General features: G+C 40.7%; 1 protein-coding gene across 2 annotated transcripts in view; it reads right to left on the bottom strand.

The window, feature by feature from the left end:
* LOC311260438 (insulin-like growth factor 1 receptor) overlaps positions 1–17,436 on the bottom strand; it is a 49,102-nt gene that overhangs the window by 16,517 nt on the left and 15,149 nt on the right. For both annotated transcript variants that reach the window (XM_084358239.1, XM_084358238.1), the window contains exons 4-5: positions 837–1,140; positions 336–472 (exon numbers count right to left, since the gene is read on the bottom strand). In XM_084358239.1, coding sequence (XP_084214365.1) covers positions 336–472; positions 837–1,140 — 441 coding nt within the window. The remainder of the gene's footprint in view (positions 1–335; positions 473–836; positions 1,141–17,436) is intronic.

Raw genomic sequence — 17,436 nt, 5'->3', positions numbered from 1 at the left:
ACATCTTTGTTTTTGGATGTGTTTTACCAAAAATCAGCTTTTATAACCACAAGTTAACAGTTATATCATCATCACATTATTTCTGCTTTGTAGGGCGTTAATGTGAGCAGAACTTTTCAGTGAAACACAGAGGTGCCAGAGGTCCAGAGGTGCTGTCAAGAACCAGTTGACTTTTACAGACTGGGAAATCTGGGTCAAACACCTTATTGGGCTTCTGGTGTCATCTGTAGTTACTAACAAACCTCTTCAAATTTCTGCAGAGCACTGGTAGCAGATATAGTGTAGAAGTGTTATTTGTTTACTGTAGTGTTACTGAGGTACACTGCAGTACTTACGGCCTCTGCGGATGTTGATGTGCAGGTTCCCTTTGATAACAGTGCAGCCTTCAAGAGACTGAGCGGCATCCATGGAGTCGATGACCTTCTCTTCACACACTTTATCACACAGACCATCACAGGCTGTACAGAACATGCTGGAGACAGACAGAGATGGGAGACAGTAAAAGCAGTTTTTTTTTTTCCATTTTATTGACGTATATTCATTCTCTGAACTCTTGTAGCTCTTTTATTTCAGGCCTGGAAAAATTTAACATCAGTGTCTGACAGTACCAGTTATGACCAAAGAGATTCCATGATTAAGTTAGAAACAAATTATTATGACTTAAAACTAAGTCCTGCCCTTTAATGTAGTTGTAGTATTCTTAGTTTTTGCCCAGATGACATGTAGAATGGAAACTAAAGCAGGGTGTGGAATTGGTACCAAGGTCAGGCCGACAATAAGAGAACCTCCACCCAGTGGCTCCATTTCAGCCTGCATCAGGGTGTATTGCAACTCACCTGTTGGGTGCGGTGCGCATATACCCAGACGGGCATTCAGACATGCACTCTCCTCCGTGGATGACGAAGCTGTCAAAGTCGGGAAGGTGGACCTCGGAGCACAGCTTGGCGTTGATGCAGCGCCAGCCCTCAAACTTGTAGGTGCCGGGAGGGCAGTCAGCCACACAGCGTCCTTGGTGGTAGTAATGCACACAGGCCGCACATGCTGTGTCACTACCAGGGACTGTGCAGCTGCCCAGACACTGAGGGTGGCAGCACTCGCCGTCCGCTGTGCAAGCTCGCCGCACACACTTCTCTGGACACTCTGGTGGTAAGAGAGAGAGGGGAAGAATTATACATGTGCAGATGAATAAAAAATGTTAACTTTACCGGGTAACAACATACATTTGACATGACATAATTCAGACACATTACAACACCCAACCAACACCAAATTACAGTACATTACCCATATTAGAGATGTCATTTTGCTCTTTATCCCAGTTCTGATATTTGTATTTACATATTACAGCAAAGCAATCTGAAAGCTGAAGTGCTTCACTAAGGAAATCTACTCCCACTATAGCTTTACTTAAAAGGAATAGTTCGACATTTTGCTTTTTGTGCCAATAGTTAGATGGAAAGATTGGTACCACTTTCATGTCTGCTGGGTTAATATGAAGCTACAGCCAGTATCCAGTTAGGATACAGTTCTAGTAAAATTACTGAGTGCAATTTGGTGTCAGCTGGCATACGTACATAATGTTGGGTTACCACATAAAACCTCTTGAACTGGATCAGGCATCAACTAGAGGCCCTGATTGGCCACAGCCTGATTTTGCACTTCAGCTCAAGGCATCGCAAGACAACACCTGCCTGAATGTCCCCGTTCTCATGACACTAAATCCACATCTAGCACCCAACAAACAGATTTTCCCCCATAGTAAAAGGGACATTTCCCTGCTCCCCTACTACTAAAAAATGCACACAACCAGTCAGTCAGCCGGAATTAGCCTCTGGCGTGACACCTTTGGCTACAATCCTGTACAAATGATTTGCATTGAGTGGCGGGCGATTGACAACACGCATGACACCAATACAAAAATGATTTCTCTTGATGCCAGATTAGAGCTTGTGAAAGACTGAAAACAGGCATGAGGAGAGTATTCAGGCTGCAATTTTGTATGCATGTTACTTTAGTTTAAGACAAACGACTACCAAAACCATTTCCAATAAACAACCTGTCAGAGCTTTTGTCTACCACAGTTGTTTGCTGGGTCGACTGGTGTTGAGCCCAGTAGCACTCATGCCAGATCCACTTTCACAAAAGCCTCTACACTCCAGGTTTTCCACTGAGCACTGCTCCAAATAACTCCTGCAGTTGCTGTGGTGTCCCTCTAAATAAGAGGATATTGTAACTGATGACAGGGAAAACTGATTGAGGAGCTCGAGCAGGAAAACACTGGACCGACCTGCCGACTGTGTAGAAATGAGTCGCACCTTGTGGTGGGCATTGTCACTACAGCAGCGGAGTTCAAATCGAGCATTAAAGAAGCTCATTTCACTGGTTTACACACACCTTCATAATCACCATCAACTTTTAACCCAGCTTCACTGACAGCGACTCATTGGTTCAGCATGACAGTACAAACAGAGACAGAAACTCTCAAGAGAGAAATGTTGTAGACCTTCAAAGCACTGAGGTCTGCCACAGAAACAAACACTAATTGCTATGGCAACAGTTTAAATCCCTGCTTGAAATTATTTGTGTGTGTACGCTGATGCTCAGCATGTGTCCTGTAAGACATAAACAAAAGGACTGGGACATCTGAACCAGAAACAACTAGATGAACAGAAAAACTATAATTTTGATTATGTCATCCACTTAGGTTAGCCAGGGGCTGTGTTTAGACAGAAACCAAACAAAGTGAAGTTATGGGAAAATCATGTGTTGTTTATAGGATGCTGAGTGATAAAATGCTGACACACGCTTCAACATGTTGCGTTCACCGCCTCTGTCAAATAAACTGAAGAAAGCAGGCCAGAGGAGATGCCTACTGCTACTCCTTTAATGCATATGTTAATGCTTTATCCATCATGACTGCAGAATCTGTGTTTTTTTGTCAGAACATTTGGAACTTGGACTTGTTTTATTACTGTGTTCTGGTCCTGAAAGAGCCGGATGCTGACTGTAAGGCTCCAGAAACCAGATGTCAAATTGGAATAGGAAGTCATTCCCGGGGCCTGAAACACAACGGAAAGGTTCCAACCATCTGCTTGATCTTTTACTTCTTCAACTCAACTCTTCAAGAAAATGTGCTTTTGGGAAAAGTGGCTGCCATAAAAAGCACAGTGAAATTCTGTATCTCTACATGACATTTTATAAAGACATCCATCAGGCACCTTTGGTTTGCAACCAGAGAGGGAAGGCATCATTCATACAATAATGAGCAACCAGTGCAAACATAACAAGATAACTGCTGCATCCAAAATCACATACTGTACATGGCTTTCAAAATATGTTTGTGTGAATTAACAGCAGAATGTATCTTTTGGGATGTACTGCTCAGTGTGTACCACGGCACAGATCCTCCTTGCCGATAGGAGATGCATAACCTTGGTAACCCCTTCAAGGGATGGACCAATTTGAAAACTATATTACGCCTAGCAAATTACAATACAGATATACAGAAGTTTCTGGTTTCATAGTACATTTTTATGTTTGTCATCACACTGAACTACTGAGTTTGTTCATGCTGCTTTTGACCAAATACAGGCTTCCAATAATAACCAAATACAAAATGGCTTGATTGGTGAAACTAATTCAGCACACCTGCTCTGGAAACACTGCAATGTTAACCTCATAGCAAAAGTTAAACACAATATGTATGTGTTACCAAGTGATTTAAACAGTCAGTCATTTGTCCATTTCCGAAAGTCATTTCCTCTTGAGTGACATCTGAATTCAGGATGTGGAAGAGCTCTACTGTCCCTCCCATATGACAAAAAAATCATCATCAGGCAGTGCCCATTAGATGACCTTCCAGCCTGCCTCCTGACTGACACAGAAGCCAATCAGAACCTTCAGACTATGTGGTCCCACCAACCATTCAGCAAGCTGTTTGTGCTCAGCAGGAGGGAACCAGTGCTGCATTTCTCTGGCACAGAATGTTCTTTCTCTGCTCCGAGGCCCCGCCACCCCCTGACTCCAGCTCGCCCTCTGACCTCTGCGATGGGATGATGGGAGCTGCATCGGAAAGGTGTAATTTCGCAATGTGATAGTGTACTGCCTCGGGCATGTAGAGAGAGGAAGGAGATAGTCTGTGCCTGAAGTTTGGCTCAGGCTGAAGCTGTTAGTCTGCGGCCTCATAAACACAACTCACTGACTGACCAGTGTGGGTTATACAGTGGTGGAGGGGTCGACGAGTGCATACACTGTACATCAGCATTCCACTGGACATCTGCAACATAATAGATCCCAGCTTTTACCCTCCTTACTGCACTTCCAGAGACAGGTTGATGCAGAGCTGCAGCACAAGGGGAGGAGGTGGAGAAGTAGGAGAACGGGTAGACGAGGAGAATGAGAAGGAGGAGGAGGAGGAGTACACATTGGATGAGGGAAAAGGAGGAGGTGTGGGAGATGAGGACACTGAGAAGGAAGAGGTTTAAAGACGCAGATAAGGGGGTGGTAAAGGAGGAGGAATCTAAAAAACAGCCTTTAACATATCACGTCTTTCTGAAAGCAACATACACACATACATAAACAAGTTGGCAGTGCTGCCAGAGGGGGGAGCCAGACAACACAAACACACATCTAAAAGTGTAGCATGAAATGATGACTATGTATCTAAACATCTAGGTAATCATTAAACTCTCAACTCACATCATTTTATAATGTTTTAGATCAGGGGATTTCAAAGACTGACACTGTGCCCCCCGCCAGAACCCCAGCCTACTGTAATATCTAAAAATATTTATAGTGCAACATGAAAAAGGTTAATATAAATGGATCTTGTTGCCCCAATTAGTGTTTGTCTTACCTCAATTTGGGGAATAATCAGGCTCTCAGTTTTGAAACTACAGTTCCCATAATGATTTTGGAAGTATAATGTTGCCATGGGATCGGTAACCTTACTCCGTGCTACACCGCTTGCCTTGTTTTGTTTACATTTTGGCCAACCAGCACCATTAAATGCATGTCGAATTGGCCAACAGCATTTCCTGTGTGAACTGTACCACCCATGTATGTACAGACAGAACTAAATGGATTACATAACATATTATTTTCTAAATCAACATCAAGTGTCTTTTCCTGTAAAGGAGGCCTTACTTCCTACGTTCAGTCTGAAAAGGGTATTAAAAAATCAAGGAGTGGGTTGTAGAAAGTTACTGTGAGTGGTCATGGTGTTGCTAGTGTCTATGCAGTAGAAACAATTCACCTTTTCCATTCTGTCTGGCAGCGATATAAAGATCACTGCTGTGGGTCAAACAGCCGATACAAGGCTTCCAGGGAAACAGAAATACCAGCCCAGCAGGAAGGTAGGCTGGGAAACTCACACCAGTCACAGGCAAACGGCGGGAAATACCTGGGATGTTACATCTGAACTAATGCATTATGGAGGCTTTGGACATCGCAACTTCAGGGTCCTATATGAGCAACAAAAGCGGTACATGGCCTGTTTCTTTCTCCCTCCCTCTCTCTCTTGCTCGATCGACTGATCAACTAAGAGTAAAACGCCTTTCTGATTGTTAGTCCTTAGTTTCAGCTCCCATCCTTGGTTTGATGGGAATGGGATGTCCCACACTGACACACAGTTGCTGTGTGGTATTAACAGGCAAAGACTGATGATAGCAGAGTTGAGTCAATCCAACAGCACCTACTAGAAATCCATCAGTTAATACTTCACTTTGGTGAGGGAGGAAGTGATGAGCCAAGTACTAAGGATTTGCTCAGATGATATGAAAATAATATATAGAAAAAGAATGTCCTTGTTTCTATCCCACTGTTGTGGTTTAACAGGAGACAAAACTCTTTGGGCTTTATAAATAACTTGACTTGATTAGGAAGTGAGGTGGAAATGGCTATAGTCAATATTGGGATTGTGATGCTTTTTTTCTATTAATTGTGTTGCTCTGGTGACAAAGAGTGCCAGGAACAGGCCCCTCAGGCTCCCTCAACTTCCTGTATGCTTTGGTTTTGTAATTACCAGTCCTAACACAGCAGGACTGCAGCATTATGTCTAAAACAGCAATGTAATACATTCACTTTTCACCATATATCAATATATCAAAAATATAAAAATAATCACAGGATTTGTTCTATATTAAATGTTTCAGTAATATCAGAATTTCAATACTGTTTGATTTGTGATTGTGGAAACCTAAAATCCCTATACAACCTTTTATATACATTTGTGATAGATCATAGTGCGCTGTCATTGCAGAAATGGGGCAATATGGAGATAAACAGTGACCGCCAAAACCATTAGATCCACCAACCTGTGCAACTGTTATTTTTTTGCTGATTTTCCCACTGAGTATCTGGATGTAGCCTCATGTTAAAGAGTTCTATTCCAAATAGTTCATGTTGAAAATTAATAAACTAAACATTCACCACTACCAGAATATTCCTACTGACCAGCAGACAAGAGAATATTGATCTGCACCATTTCATTCATCAACATTCAGCCTCATTCACTGCATGTGCACTACAGCATTCATTCTCAGCCTGAACTCGAATGGTTGATTTGGGCCATATCGAACTGTAATTTTCCCACAGGATTAATCAGGTGGGATTTAATTTAGTTTTTCTTTCTTTCCCTAAAACAGAACAAGTAGATGCCAAGCTTTTGTTTCTAAGTTTACATCAGCTGCCTTGCCCATCCAACACCTTCTTTTAGACTTCTGCAAATACAGAAAATATGAACAGTAACAGAACTTAACATGTTGTACTGGACACGGCAGAGGCTTCGGCCAGTGCCACTAAAATAAGGTGAAAAACTGAGATAACTTCTTTTGTGTGTTTTTCCTGTGCGTGCATAGGTGCTCCCGTTTCGTCCCTCAGTAGTCCTCCAGTGCTCAGACATGCAAGTTAGGTTAATTAAATGCTCTAAGTTAGTGCTGCGCAATATTGTAAAAAGAACAAGAAAAATTCATATTGCGATTATATTTACAGATATTTGATTGTGTTTTGATTTTCCATTATTGGGATTGGTCATTTTTGTGCCACAATTTTAATTTTCACTTAACAAACAATATCATGATGATGTGACATTTGTTGGGTTTGTTACAAACAAATGTTTTCTCACATCTGGAGGACAAGATTTGTAGGCCACGTAATCTCTGTAGCACTACAGCACTTCATTATATTCTGGATTTGGATATTACACTTGGCCATATTGCAGTTCCATTAATATTCCTCCTTTAATAGTACAGCCCTAAATTGCCAGTAGGTGTGAATGTGAGTGTGGATAGTTGTCACTCTGTGATTGACTGGTGACCTGACCAGCGTGTACCACCTCTCGCCCAATGTCAACCCTTACCCCTTTAAGGACAAGTGCTGAAGGACGGCTATTTCCAAACTCCACAGCGCCCAAATGTGCTCAAGTACTCAGGTAGAATAGAGGAAAGAAACAGTACCAGTGTAATCTTCTCACACTGAGCAAGAACTTGATGATGGACAGAAAACACAACAATATTGCTGTGTTTCCACTCTCATACAAAGCATCTTCTGTTTGAGGCAGCGAACCGGTCAGTGTGTAGGTTCAGTCAGTAAATCAGTCATTCAGAAAACCAGTCAGTCAGCCAGTCAGTGTGCGTGTGTGTGCGTCTACAGGCTGATTTACGTCAGTAGAACAAGGATCTCCATTCACTCAGTCCATTCACAGCTCTACATGGTTGACCAGTACTGTCCTGTTTCCGCCTCCCAGCAGATACCAGCCGGTCGGTTCAACTGGTGAGACATTAGACAGCTACGGACATGACAACCTGCAGGTCAGTTCAGGTTGAGAAACAGGCTGCTTGCAAAGAGCTTTAAGCAACGGAGACAACAACGAATTGTGTGCACATCATCAACCCTACCAGCCATGTTTGTGTTTGGGCTGCCAAAATCTATGAACAATCAAAATCGCTACATTCAGACACAAAAACAAAGTGGACCGCAGTTACAGGAATTCTTTGAGTTATGTAATCTTGTCGAGCCCTCTCGGGAATATTCTCACAATGCTGATTGATAAAATGCACACTGTATTTCATTGTATTGGGTAGAATGTTTTGGAAATTTGCTTAAAATCTGTGCACCATTTGGATGGAAACAATGACTGGAAAAAGGACTGAGGGGCAACAGTTTTCATTGGCTGATGCAAAGTGATTTTTTTTGGATCCCAATTCGATGACTCATAGAAACAGCTTCATTTGTCCCAATGAAATTAATAAATTAATCATGTACAAAAGGCTTTTCTCATTCAGAAAAGACTTTGCTACACTTTTAAGCGGAATCAGATGTTCAGTTTATTTTAACACTGAGTACAGGCACTATTTCTGTTAAGCACCAGCTGTATCGCACAGGTGAAGAGCTGTAGATGGCACAGTGTTGCGAACAGGAAAATTAAAAGTAATGCTGGATTTCCTCTTCCTCCTCCTCCGCTCCTCCTAGTGTGAGGAGAGGTCCCACAGGAGATGTGTGGTCTGAAGCTTCCTGTTGATAATTACAGTCTGCTCAAAGGGAAAAACACTAACAGAGGTGAAGCACTCTGAGAACATCATTCCTGTAAGTGATGAAAAGCTGGACATGCGTTGATCACTTTTGAGCTCACTCGAGGGGATTCACAGGGGGCTGTGAAGACACTTCATTACATTATAGGGAGACAGACTGTAGTTCCTGAGACTGTGGATATCCCTGCTGAGTAATATGACAGCATGAATACAGGTCAATACCTGTAGTATTGCGTGTAGTACAACCAGAACGAGTAGCCCAAGGGTACTTCTGCAGTTGTGTGATTGCATGGAAAGCTTGACATAAACAGCAGTGTCAATGAGGGTGTACTTAAGTTCATCTGTCAGGGTTGTCAGGGTTTGTGTCATATACCTGACAAAAGAAGGCTTGAAACCTCTTTTAGAGAAAGTTGGAAGAAACAGAAAAGTTGTTTTTTAACATTACTGTCACACAGCACCTAAGAAAGTCTTTCGGCACAAGACACAGTTTTGGTAATGAAAAATATGTCAATATAGGCAGCTAACGATGCACAAGTGGTTCAGTGTGGATTTTGGCAAGACATCTGCAAGGGTTTCAATTGGTCTGGGCATGTTGCTACATGGTACTGGTGAGAACATGACATAAACCATGAAGCTCATTTTGAAGGGTTATCAGACAAAAAGGAGAGTTTGGTAGTTTGGAATGTATAATACACTTGTACAACAGTCCTTGTTGATGGTATGTTGCCATTTATTACTCAGTACCTCAATTAGAGGCTGACCAACGTGGCTTTTAAAGAGCCGATACTGATACAGATTATTAGAAATCAAGGAGACAGAAAACGGATATTGTGGACCGATATTCATTTGCAGTAAAAATGAAACTCTCTGTCAAAATTACAAACAACCAGTGAATAAATGTAAAAGTACAATCTACTCAAGCACTGTTCTTAAGAACAATTTTCAAGTACTTTATACTTCCTCTCCACTGAATTATTTGATACATTTAGTTACTAGTTACTTTGCAGATCAGATTATTCATTGTTTATAGGCTATTAAGTGTGATGTGTTACCAATCAGATGGTGTTGTAGGTGGGACATTGTGTGAGAGGATGCTGCTTCAGCCACAAAGTAGCACATTTTATATAAGCTTAATTTATCACCAATCTGACAGAAAAATCACAGATACTCATAATCAGAAAAATGCTGAATATCGGCGAGGATAATTGGTCAGGGCCAATAACCAGTCAACCCCTAATGTCAATCCTATTTGGGAAGTCAAGTTAGGGATATTCGATACTCTCAACCATAAAGTTTACATCGCTGGTGCAGAAAAAACTGGCTGCCAACTTTCAAACAATACAATCCTTTTCATTATTCATTTCTGACTAACTGTCTAACCAAAAAAACACATGTCTTCTTGGTTGGGGCAGGAAGTCAGAGAGCAAGACAACACACCAAAGTATTCCATAAAATGCAAAACACTACTCTAGTTTGGTGACTACACAAAGTTAAAACTTATAGTAGGTATATAAATAAGCTTTTTGATAACAACCAGCAACCTTTCTACATACAACTTTAGCAGCTACTTTTCGTCCTTGCTTTCTATCATATCTCCTCATCCACGACACAACAGAATGAAAAAAAAAAAAAAAAAACAGGCTTATCAGCCATTCAGCAACATAGTTGCAAATAATTACCTCATAGTCAAAGCATATGAAACAACATCAGAAAAATATTCTGTTTAAGCTAGTCTAAACAGAGCCAACAGTTAACCTTGTGGAACTTGTTGGGACAAACATCTGTCAGATCAGCTGACACCACAGGATAACTACAGACAAAAGGAATTCCTGGCATCCCCCCGCTGACTGACCTGGAAAAGACAAGACAAATCAAATACTTGGTCCCCGGAGCCTCTACACACAGAGGCCAGACAATAACAGGGTGGATGAGGTTTACAAGGAGCTATCACACAGGCTGTTTCCTGATACTTATGACTGCATGATAAGTTAAGATTAGGACAGATATCACATATGGCTTCAGTTTCAGAAGGACAAAGAGTGGAGCAGAATCAACAACGGCTACAATAACAGAATGTCACTTCTGGGGTTTTTGTCTAGGTTCACAAGACAGTTAACTGAAGCCTTAAACAATTGTGGTAAATACAGTGAAGACAGAAGGACACAGGCAACTCTTGGTTTTGGTGATTTGTGCATCTCTGCATGTGTGTTTGTGGTGTGTGTTATACAATTACATAAAAAGATATCTGGAAGCGTCTTGCTAGAATAGAAGAAAAAGTATCAACACTAATGCAAACACATTAACCAAACTATACACAAAGCAAAAGCTGAACATGCGTTTCTGTAATGGAGGATGTGGGCAACATGTGTTGAGGTCACTTTAAAGCTATGGCAGCATTGCAGGATAAGAAGGAAGAAGACTGAGTGCAAAAGACATCGTCTACCGGCGTGTTTTAGGAAATCCGACACAGCTCAGTGATGACTAGGAGCACTACTGTTTTCAGTAAATACAGATAATGGCGTTTGCCATCAATTGTAATTCTAACATATTTTATTCATAAGCTGGACACAGGTTGATTTAACCCACATCAGTCTGCTATGAGTCTGCAAGTGTTGATTTAATCAGTTGGTACATTTAGCTGTTTAGAATTTTGACTCCATCACACACTCACTCACTCACACAGCATCACAAGGAGTTGTCTACATTCCTGAGTCTTTGTGTTTGTGTGTTTACTTGGCATGGGGAAGACAGAAATATCACTGGAATTTGATGGAATGGATGAAGGAGGAAGAGTAGACGACTACCATACACTTTGAGGCGATGCTAATGACCTGCAGTACCTCTCTAGCCTTACATGTCGGGCAACTTACCACAACAAGGTCTCAAGGCCTCGATGGTTCGCATTTTTAACCAAGCTTACTTTGATATCTCGCTATCCTGTTGTGATGTATTACCTTTTATGAGGGATGACATGTATCTGAACCTCTGACCAAATCCAACCACACCCAACTGTGATGATTGGTGTGATCAGGGGCAACAGACTGAAACCACAAGAGGTCAGTGAAACAATGCTTTTTAGGTTGGTCATAAATTCTCAAGACTCAGAGGAGCCTGGTCATAGGGCTGAACAATTGATATACTATCAAAAATTGCAATATGGTCAAGTTCAAGATTCAGTGCAACCATCCTACAAATCATAAGAAATGGAAAAATTGCCGTTTCCATTGAAGTCATATTTCAATATAATTATGTCAAAATAATCACAGTATGATTTTTTTGCATATCGTTCAGCCCTACCTGGTCACCAGGTGCTGAAGTGAAATGCCAATGTAATTGGTCTACTACTAAGACTGGCTGAAAACCATTGAATGAACTGATGAATGCTACAGTAGGACCTGCAATTGCAACAGGAAAAAAATGCAAGTAGCTTTACATTATTTGGGCATGGTGTGTAACGCTGAAAGCAAAATACTGTCATGTGGATTATTAAATAGGAGGGGTCTCTGCTGTGCTACTAGCACAATACTTATACTAATATATATCAGGAGTGTGCGTTTATGCATCTATCAGTGTGACTGTGTGTGTGTGTGTGTGTGTGTGTGTGTGTGTGTGTGTGCCCATCCTACTTTCCCCCACGCTCAACATTGCTCTGAAGTGGGTGAGACAAGAAAAAGAACAGAATCGTTGATGAATAAAATTCAATACAATTTATCAACTGCCTTTTTTATTTTATTTGGCTACATCCCCAGCAAATACAGACAACTGGTTAGCCAATTGCCCATGCACGTAATTCAAAACTCTAGATGACCCAAAACCTGTAACAGGGCCAAAGAATTTTCCCCTTTTTTCTCTTTTCTTGTAATTCTACTGTGATCGCGGCAGAATGAAACAATGAAAAATGAGCCTTTATAACCAAACATAAACTATACCAACCAGCCTCAAATCCACAAACAAGAGGCTCATCTCAGTCGCTGGTCACAGCGCATCCCAATCTGACGGTGTTAACAGAGCACAATTAAAGGCCACATAATTACAGTAGGCACTTCGACACAACCAAACCAGTAATGTTCTCTTCCAGGAATTCCAGGGATGGGTGTGACTGTTCACTAAAAGTAGTCATGGATGTGCCTGGTTTACAAAGCAGTCCCTATAATTACCAGCCCTGACAGCCTCCGGGTTCTGGGTCAGGGGAAGGGGTGCAGGACTAGTTGTGGATCATCGTATGTTGTGATTTTGGGTTTGACAATCAATAACTGCTTTCAGAATATCTGCTTTAGGTGAAAACAATAAATGCATCTTATAAGATGTTATCTAGTTTCATTATGACATTTTATTTATTGCTTTCAGAGAAAGCCCCAACTGAAACGGTCAGCTGTCAGCAGCAAACTGAACTCCAGTTTTCTTACAGATCATTTAACCCAACATGACTTACATCAGAAGGTTTCAAAGCCTGGATTCAAACCACAGGGCTGGATACAACAACTATGAGTAGTTGCGGTATAGCCAACATAGTGACCTATATATAATGCTGCTGAACCATCTAAAAATAGGACCGAACACGACCAAGTCATGCATGGGTAATGCAGATTTATTTTGATACACTTAGACCAAAGTTTTGTTTATACCGAACAGACAAATTAAAAGTATTTTTTTCAAGCAACACATCTCGTGAAACTGCCAACAAAGACAGAGATAATGGTTGTTTTAATCATAACCAATTAATCTGACCTTTATGACATTCATGAAATCCTACAACTGTTGCTTCTTTAGTTCCACCATGCTCCGTTGTTGTGGATCAAGAAGTGACCACTCAAATCACACAAAAAACATACAAAATGGTGATACATTTAAACATGTAAGAGAAGTTCCTAAGAAAGAAAGTTGCTTGACATTCTCTGTTAGCTCAGTTAGTTCTTAACATGCTATTAAGTGCAACATTGGTCCTTAGTGTCATCTTTGCAGCTGCAGAAGGGGTTTCTTAAACACTTTAAGACACGGGGTTCAAACAACCAACCACATGGTCCCGGGCTAGCTTTGTCAGTCTCCTCAGGAGTGGGTGTCTGTACTCAGTACATGATGGTATGGAGCTAATCATAGCAGAGATTAGACAGACATCAGCAGGAACTAGTACTCACTGGGCTTCCTTAAGCCCTAATCACTGGGTCACACAAGTCAGGCTGTCTGGATAACATGAGCTCTCTGCTGGAGCTGGGCTTCCTCTCGCTTTGATTTACTCTGATCAAAAAATACCTCCCCCTCCCCCCAAGCCTTACATAATGTATACACCACATACTGTTTGTGGTGTAACCTGTGTGCTGTTCCCTTATGTGGTCGACCTGTATCTGTGTCAGTATGTACTGTACTACTCTGTATGTAACAGGTCTTGTTTTTATTGAGTATGTGTATTCCTGCACTGCACAAGCCACTTCACTTTAAACACACACACACAGAAACACCATCTGAACTTAGTGAAACACTTTTGTCACCTGGTTTGAACTGAATCTGATGGCTTTAACCTTGTAGAACAACAGAGCTTTGGCACCAAGCTGCTGTATATCCATCAACACTCAATCACAAAAAATCACAATATTCGTTTCATCACTCCCTCCTCTCCCTCATTAACTCATTGAATACCCTTCTCCTTTTAAACTGTACTTATTCCATCCTTTCATGCCTTTTTCATCTTTCATTTCTAAATAACACATCAATACACTAGTTAACACATCGCAGTTTTATGTCCATTTTAAGATAAATGTCTGGTCAGGTTTGTTGGCTTATTAGTGTAATTCACACATGGTGCTCATTATATATAGCCCCATAAAAAAATCCCCAACAGTAAAGTGCTGCAAACTACATTAGTGTATTGCTCAGAATAGTTTATAACATTCTTTAGTGTCAGTCAATTTCATCTGTGGAAGTGATGCAAGTAATGAAAAGCCCACTACAGTATGTGCTGAATCAAAACATTTATAATAGTGAACTTGTTAACTCCATACCCACCTAGCCAATATGGCTGCCTCCTACCCACAATGCACCTTAAAATGGAAGTTAAAGTACCAGGAACAATCTATAAATGTATAGGCAAAGATTCTTCACTCTCTGGTATTGTACAAAGACGAATTAGGATTTGTGGGAATGAAGCCACACTTTTCATCTCTTTGTTCTGATGTTGTAGTTACTGTTATGCTATATCTAAAGCTGCATAAAGAACATACACATACATGCATAGCCGACTTTTGGTTGTATTTGAAAAGCGCACAAAAAGTGTTGTTGAAAGGAGGATCAATGAGGCAGCTGAGTCTGGAGACTAGTTCATCAATGCCCAGTCCCAAACTCATAACACTCAAAGCCCAAATCATCACCTTAAACATGATCCATACCCATCCAAGCCACCTCATCTCAAACAGGCTGACAGAGAGCAAAAACATTCAAGGTCACGCACAGCAGAAAACCCCAAAAATATCAGTGAGGTAGAAATGCAAAAAAGGTTAGTTCACATTAAGAAAATGTATGTTTAAAAATTGCCTCAAATTCAGCACAAGAGAAGCACTGGGTAAATAAACACAGGAGCTACGACATCCCAAAACCAACCAGAAAACAGCAGAGGGAGGGGGCTGGGACTGACTCCACAACACTCTCTCTCTCTCTCTCTGTTGGGCTCCCTTTAGCTCTCTTTCACACACACACAGAAGTGTGTTTTGCTGCTAGACAGCTGACAGTGTGTCGCCTGCATGTCAGCTAACACGCACAGCTTCACTCATGCCACAGCAATGTATTAAGCATTTTAATTCATAAATCACAGCAATACAATTTTCTGCAAAACAAACACATGAAACAGACAATCCAACAGGCTCAGATTTGTTAGAAGACATTATTTCTAATTCATCCAATTAACACATTTCCGTTAAAATAATATTGATACTGGTAATGAGCATATTTAGACGAAAAAGATTATTTGGGGGAATTTTGTCTTCATTTGATAGCTCACAGTGTTAAGACAAACACGAAACATAGAGGAAGAGGCATATAACAAGCAACAAAGGTCCTTAATTGGAATGAAACCAGGTACACTGTGGTTATATGGTTTACGTGCTAAACACCCTAAAGCCCATCTGATCCTGTAATTCTACAGCAGATACCAGCTTTGATAGTTGAGAGTTTAAAAGAAATCTGACTATATAACAGTTGGCAAATATAATTTCTAGCTTTATAGCATAAATATGGAACTTCAAACAAACTTTTTGACAATTACCTCCTTACAAAACATGCACTTGGAGGGATGTTTTTTCACCGATGTTTCTCAACTGGCTCAACGATATCTTTAGTATATCTGTACTACAATATCTTGTTACCAACATATACACCATATGGATATTCGACCCAAGCGATATATCGGTTGGCCAATATTGGTCGTTCACAGATATGTCGATGTCGGTGTATACCTAGTAAGATATGCGCCAATATGAAAACTGTTTTTAGAGATTAAAATGCGGGAAAATATGCTAGGAGTACTTTAGAATGATCAAATTTCAATATTTTGGTATGCTGATGTCATTTTGGACAATAATGTTTACTGTTAAACTGTAAAAAGTCCTGCCTCCACTACATATCTTTGTCACAATTGTTTGATAACCACATTTGAAGGATCATTGCAAAACAAGTGCGTGTATCAGCTGATATACTAATATTATCAAATTTATGACCCCTTATATTGGCATTTTCTCCAAAAATTAAGAATCGGCCAGACTCTAACAGATATATCTGCAATGAGCTAATATCAGTTAATATATCGACGCAGCTGATTGGTCAGTCAGACTGTTTTTCAAAAATACCCAAACAGAAACATGGTGTTTATTTTCTTGTATGTTGGTTTAAAGAAATTAGGCAACAACCTGGTCGCTACTGTGCTTTACAGTGAACCAGAGTTCCTGTGGATTTTCTTGTCATGTTGGTGATGTAGAAATATACATTCATTGTGATCAAAAACTTTTTATATAAATAGTTTTATATCATGTGGCCGAACTAAGGACGCAGAAAAAACTTTTTTTTAGGGGGGCTATCCCTGCCCTAACCCAAAAAAGCCTTTTTAAAGCCACATTTTAGGCAGAGAGATGGTTGTTAAGATGGTGGGGGTACAGTGGCAGTGCTGTGCTGTTTTTGATGTTACCACTAGAAGTCGCAAAAGTCAGAAACTTTTAAATCCTACACATAAAGTCACTAAGTTTAGAAAACTTGTTTCCATACTTGACTCTTGACTTGCAACACCAGCGTTCACAATAGAATAACAAATAACTTGGTGCCATGCTGTATTTGACCTCATTGGACCACAGATATCGTCATACAAAAACATCATTCAAACATGATCATACACAGCGTATAAAGGCGTGCACATTACATTTGTCTTTTAACAAGTAGAGAAAAACTAATATTAATCCAGGAGGTCAATTGTCCCATCAGGGTAACATGTCAGCTAAATGACTATAAACATAAATGAGCAAGCACTGACATGGCAAGTATAGCAAATTAATCTAACAGCAGTCTGAGCAACAACCCTGAAGACAATCCTTCGAGTTTAATGTGTAATCCCTTCAGCCAGGGGTTAACAAAAGACAAAAATTCCTTCCAGTAAATCCCTGAAGACCTACTTTGTACTTTAATGATGTGCTTTCATCTCCTCAGACCATACAAAGCACCGGAAAAACATCCCCCATGCTGCTCAATGTGTGAGCGTGTGTGCGGGTTTGTGTGCTTGAGAAAGAGAGCGAGACAGTGTGTTTGCTTCCCAGCATGCACGGACATGGTTCTCCTTTAGAAGAAGCCTGTGAGTTATGAACGAGACAAAAACACCCAAACCAGATTCCAAAAAACAAATGAGGGAAGTAAACATGGGAGAATGCAGCCCCCGCCA

Source organism: Pagrus pagrus (genome assembly GCF_965226575.1).
Source record: "Pagrus pagrus genome assembly, chromosome: 1".
NCBI lineage: Eukaryota > Metazoa > Chordata > Actinopteri > Spariformes > Sparidae > Pagrus > Pagrus pagrus.
The sequence above is the reverse complement of the archived record's forward strand: the minus strand, read 5'-3'. Positions and strand labels throughout refer to the sequence as shown.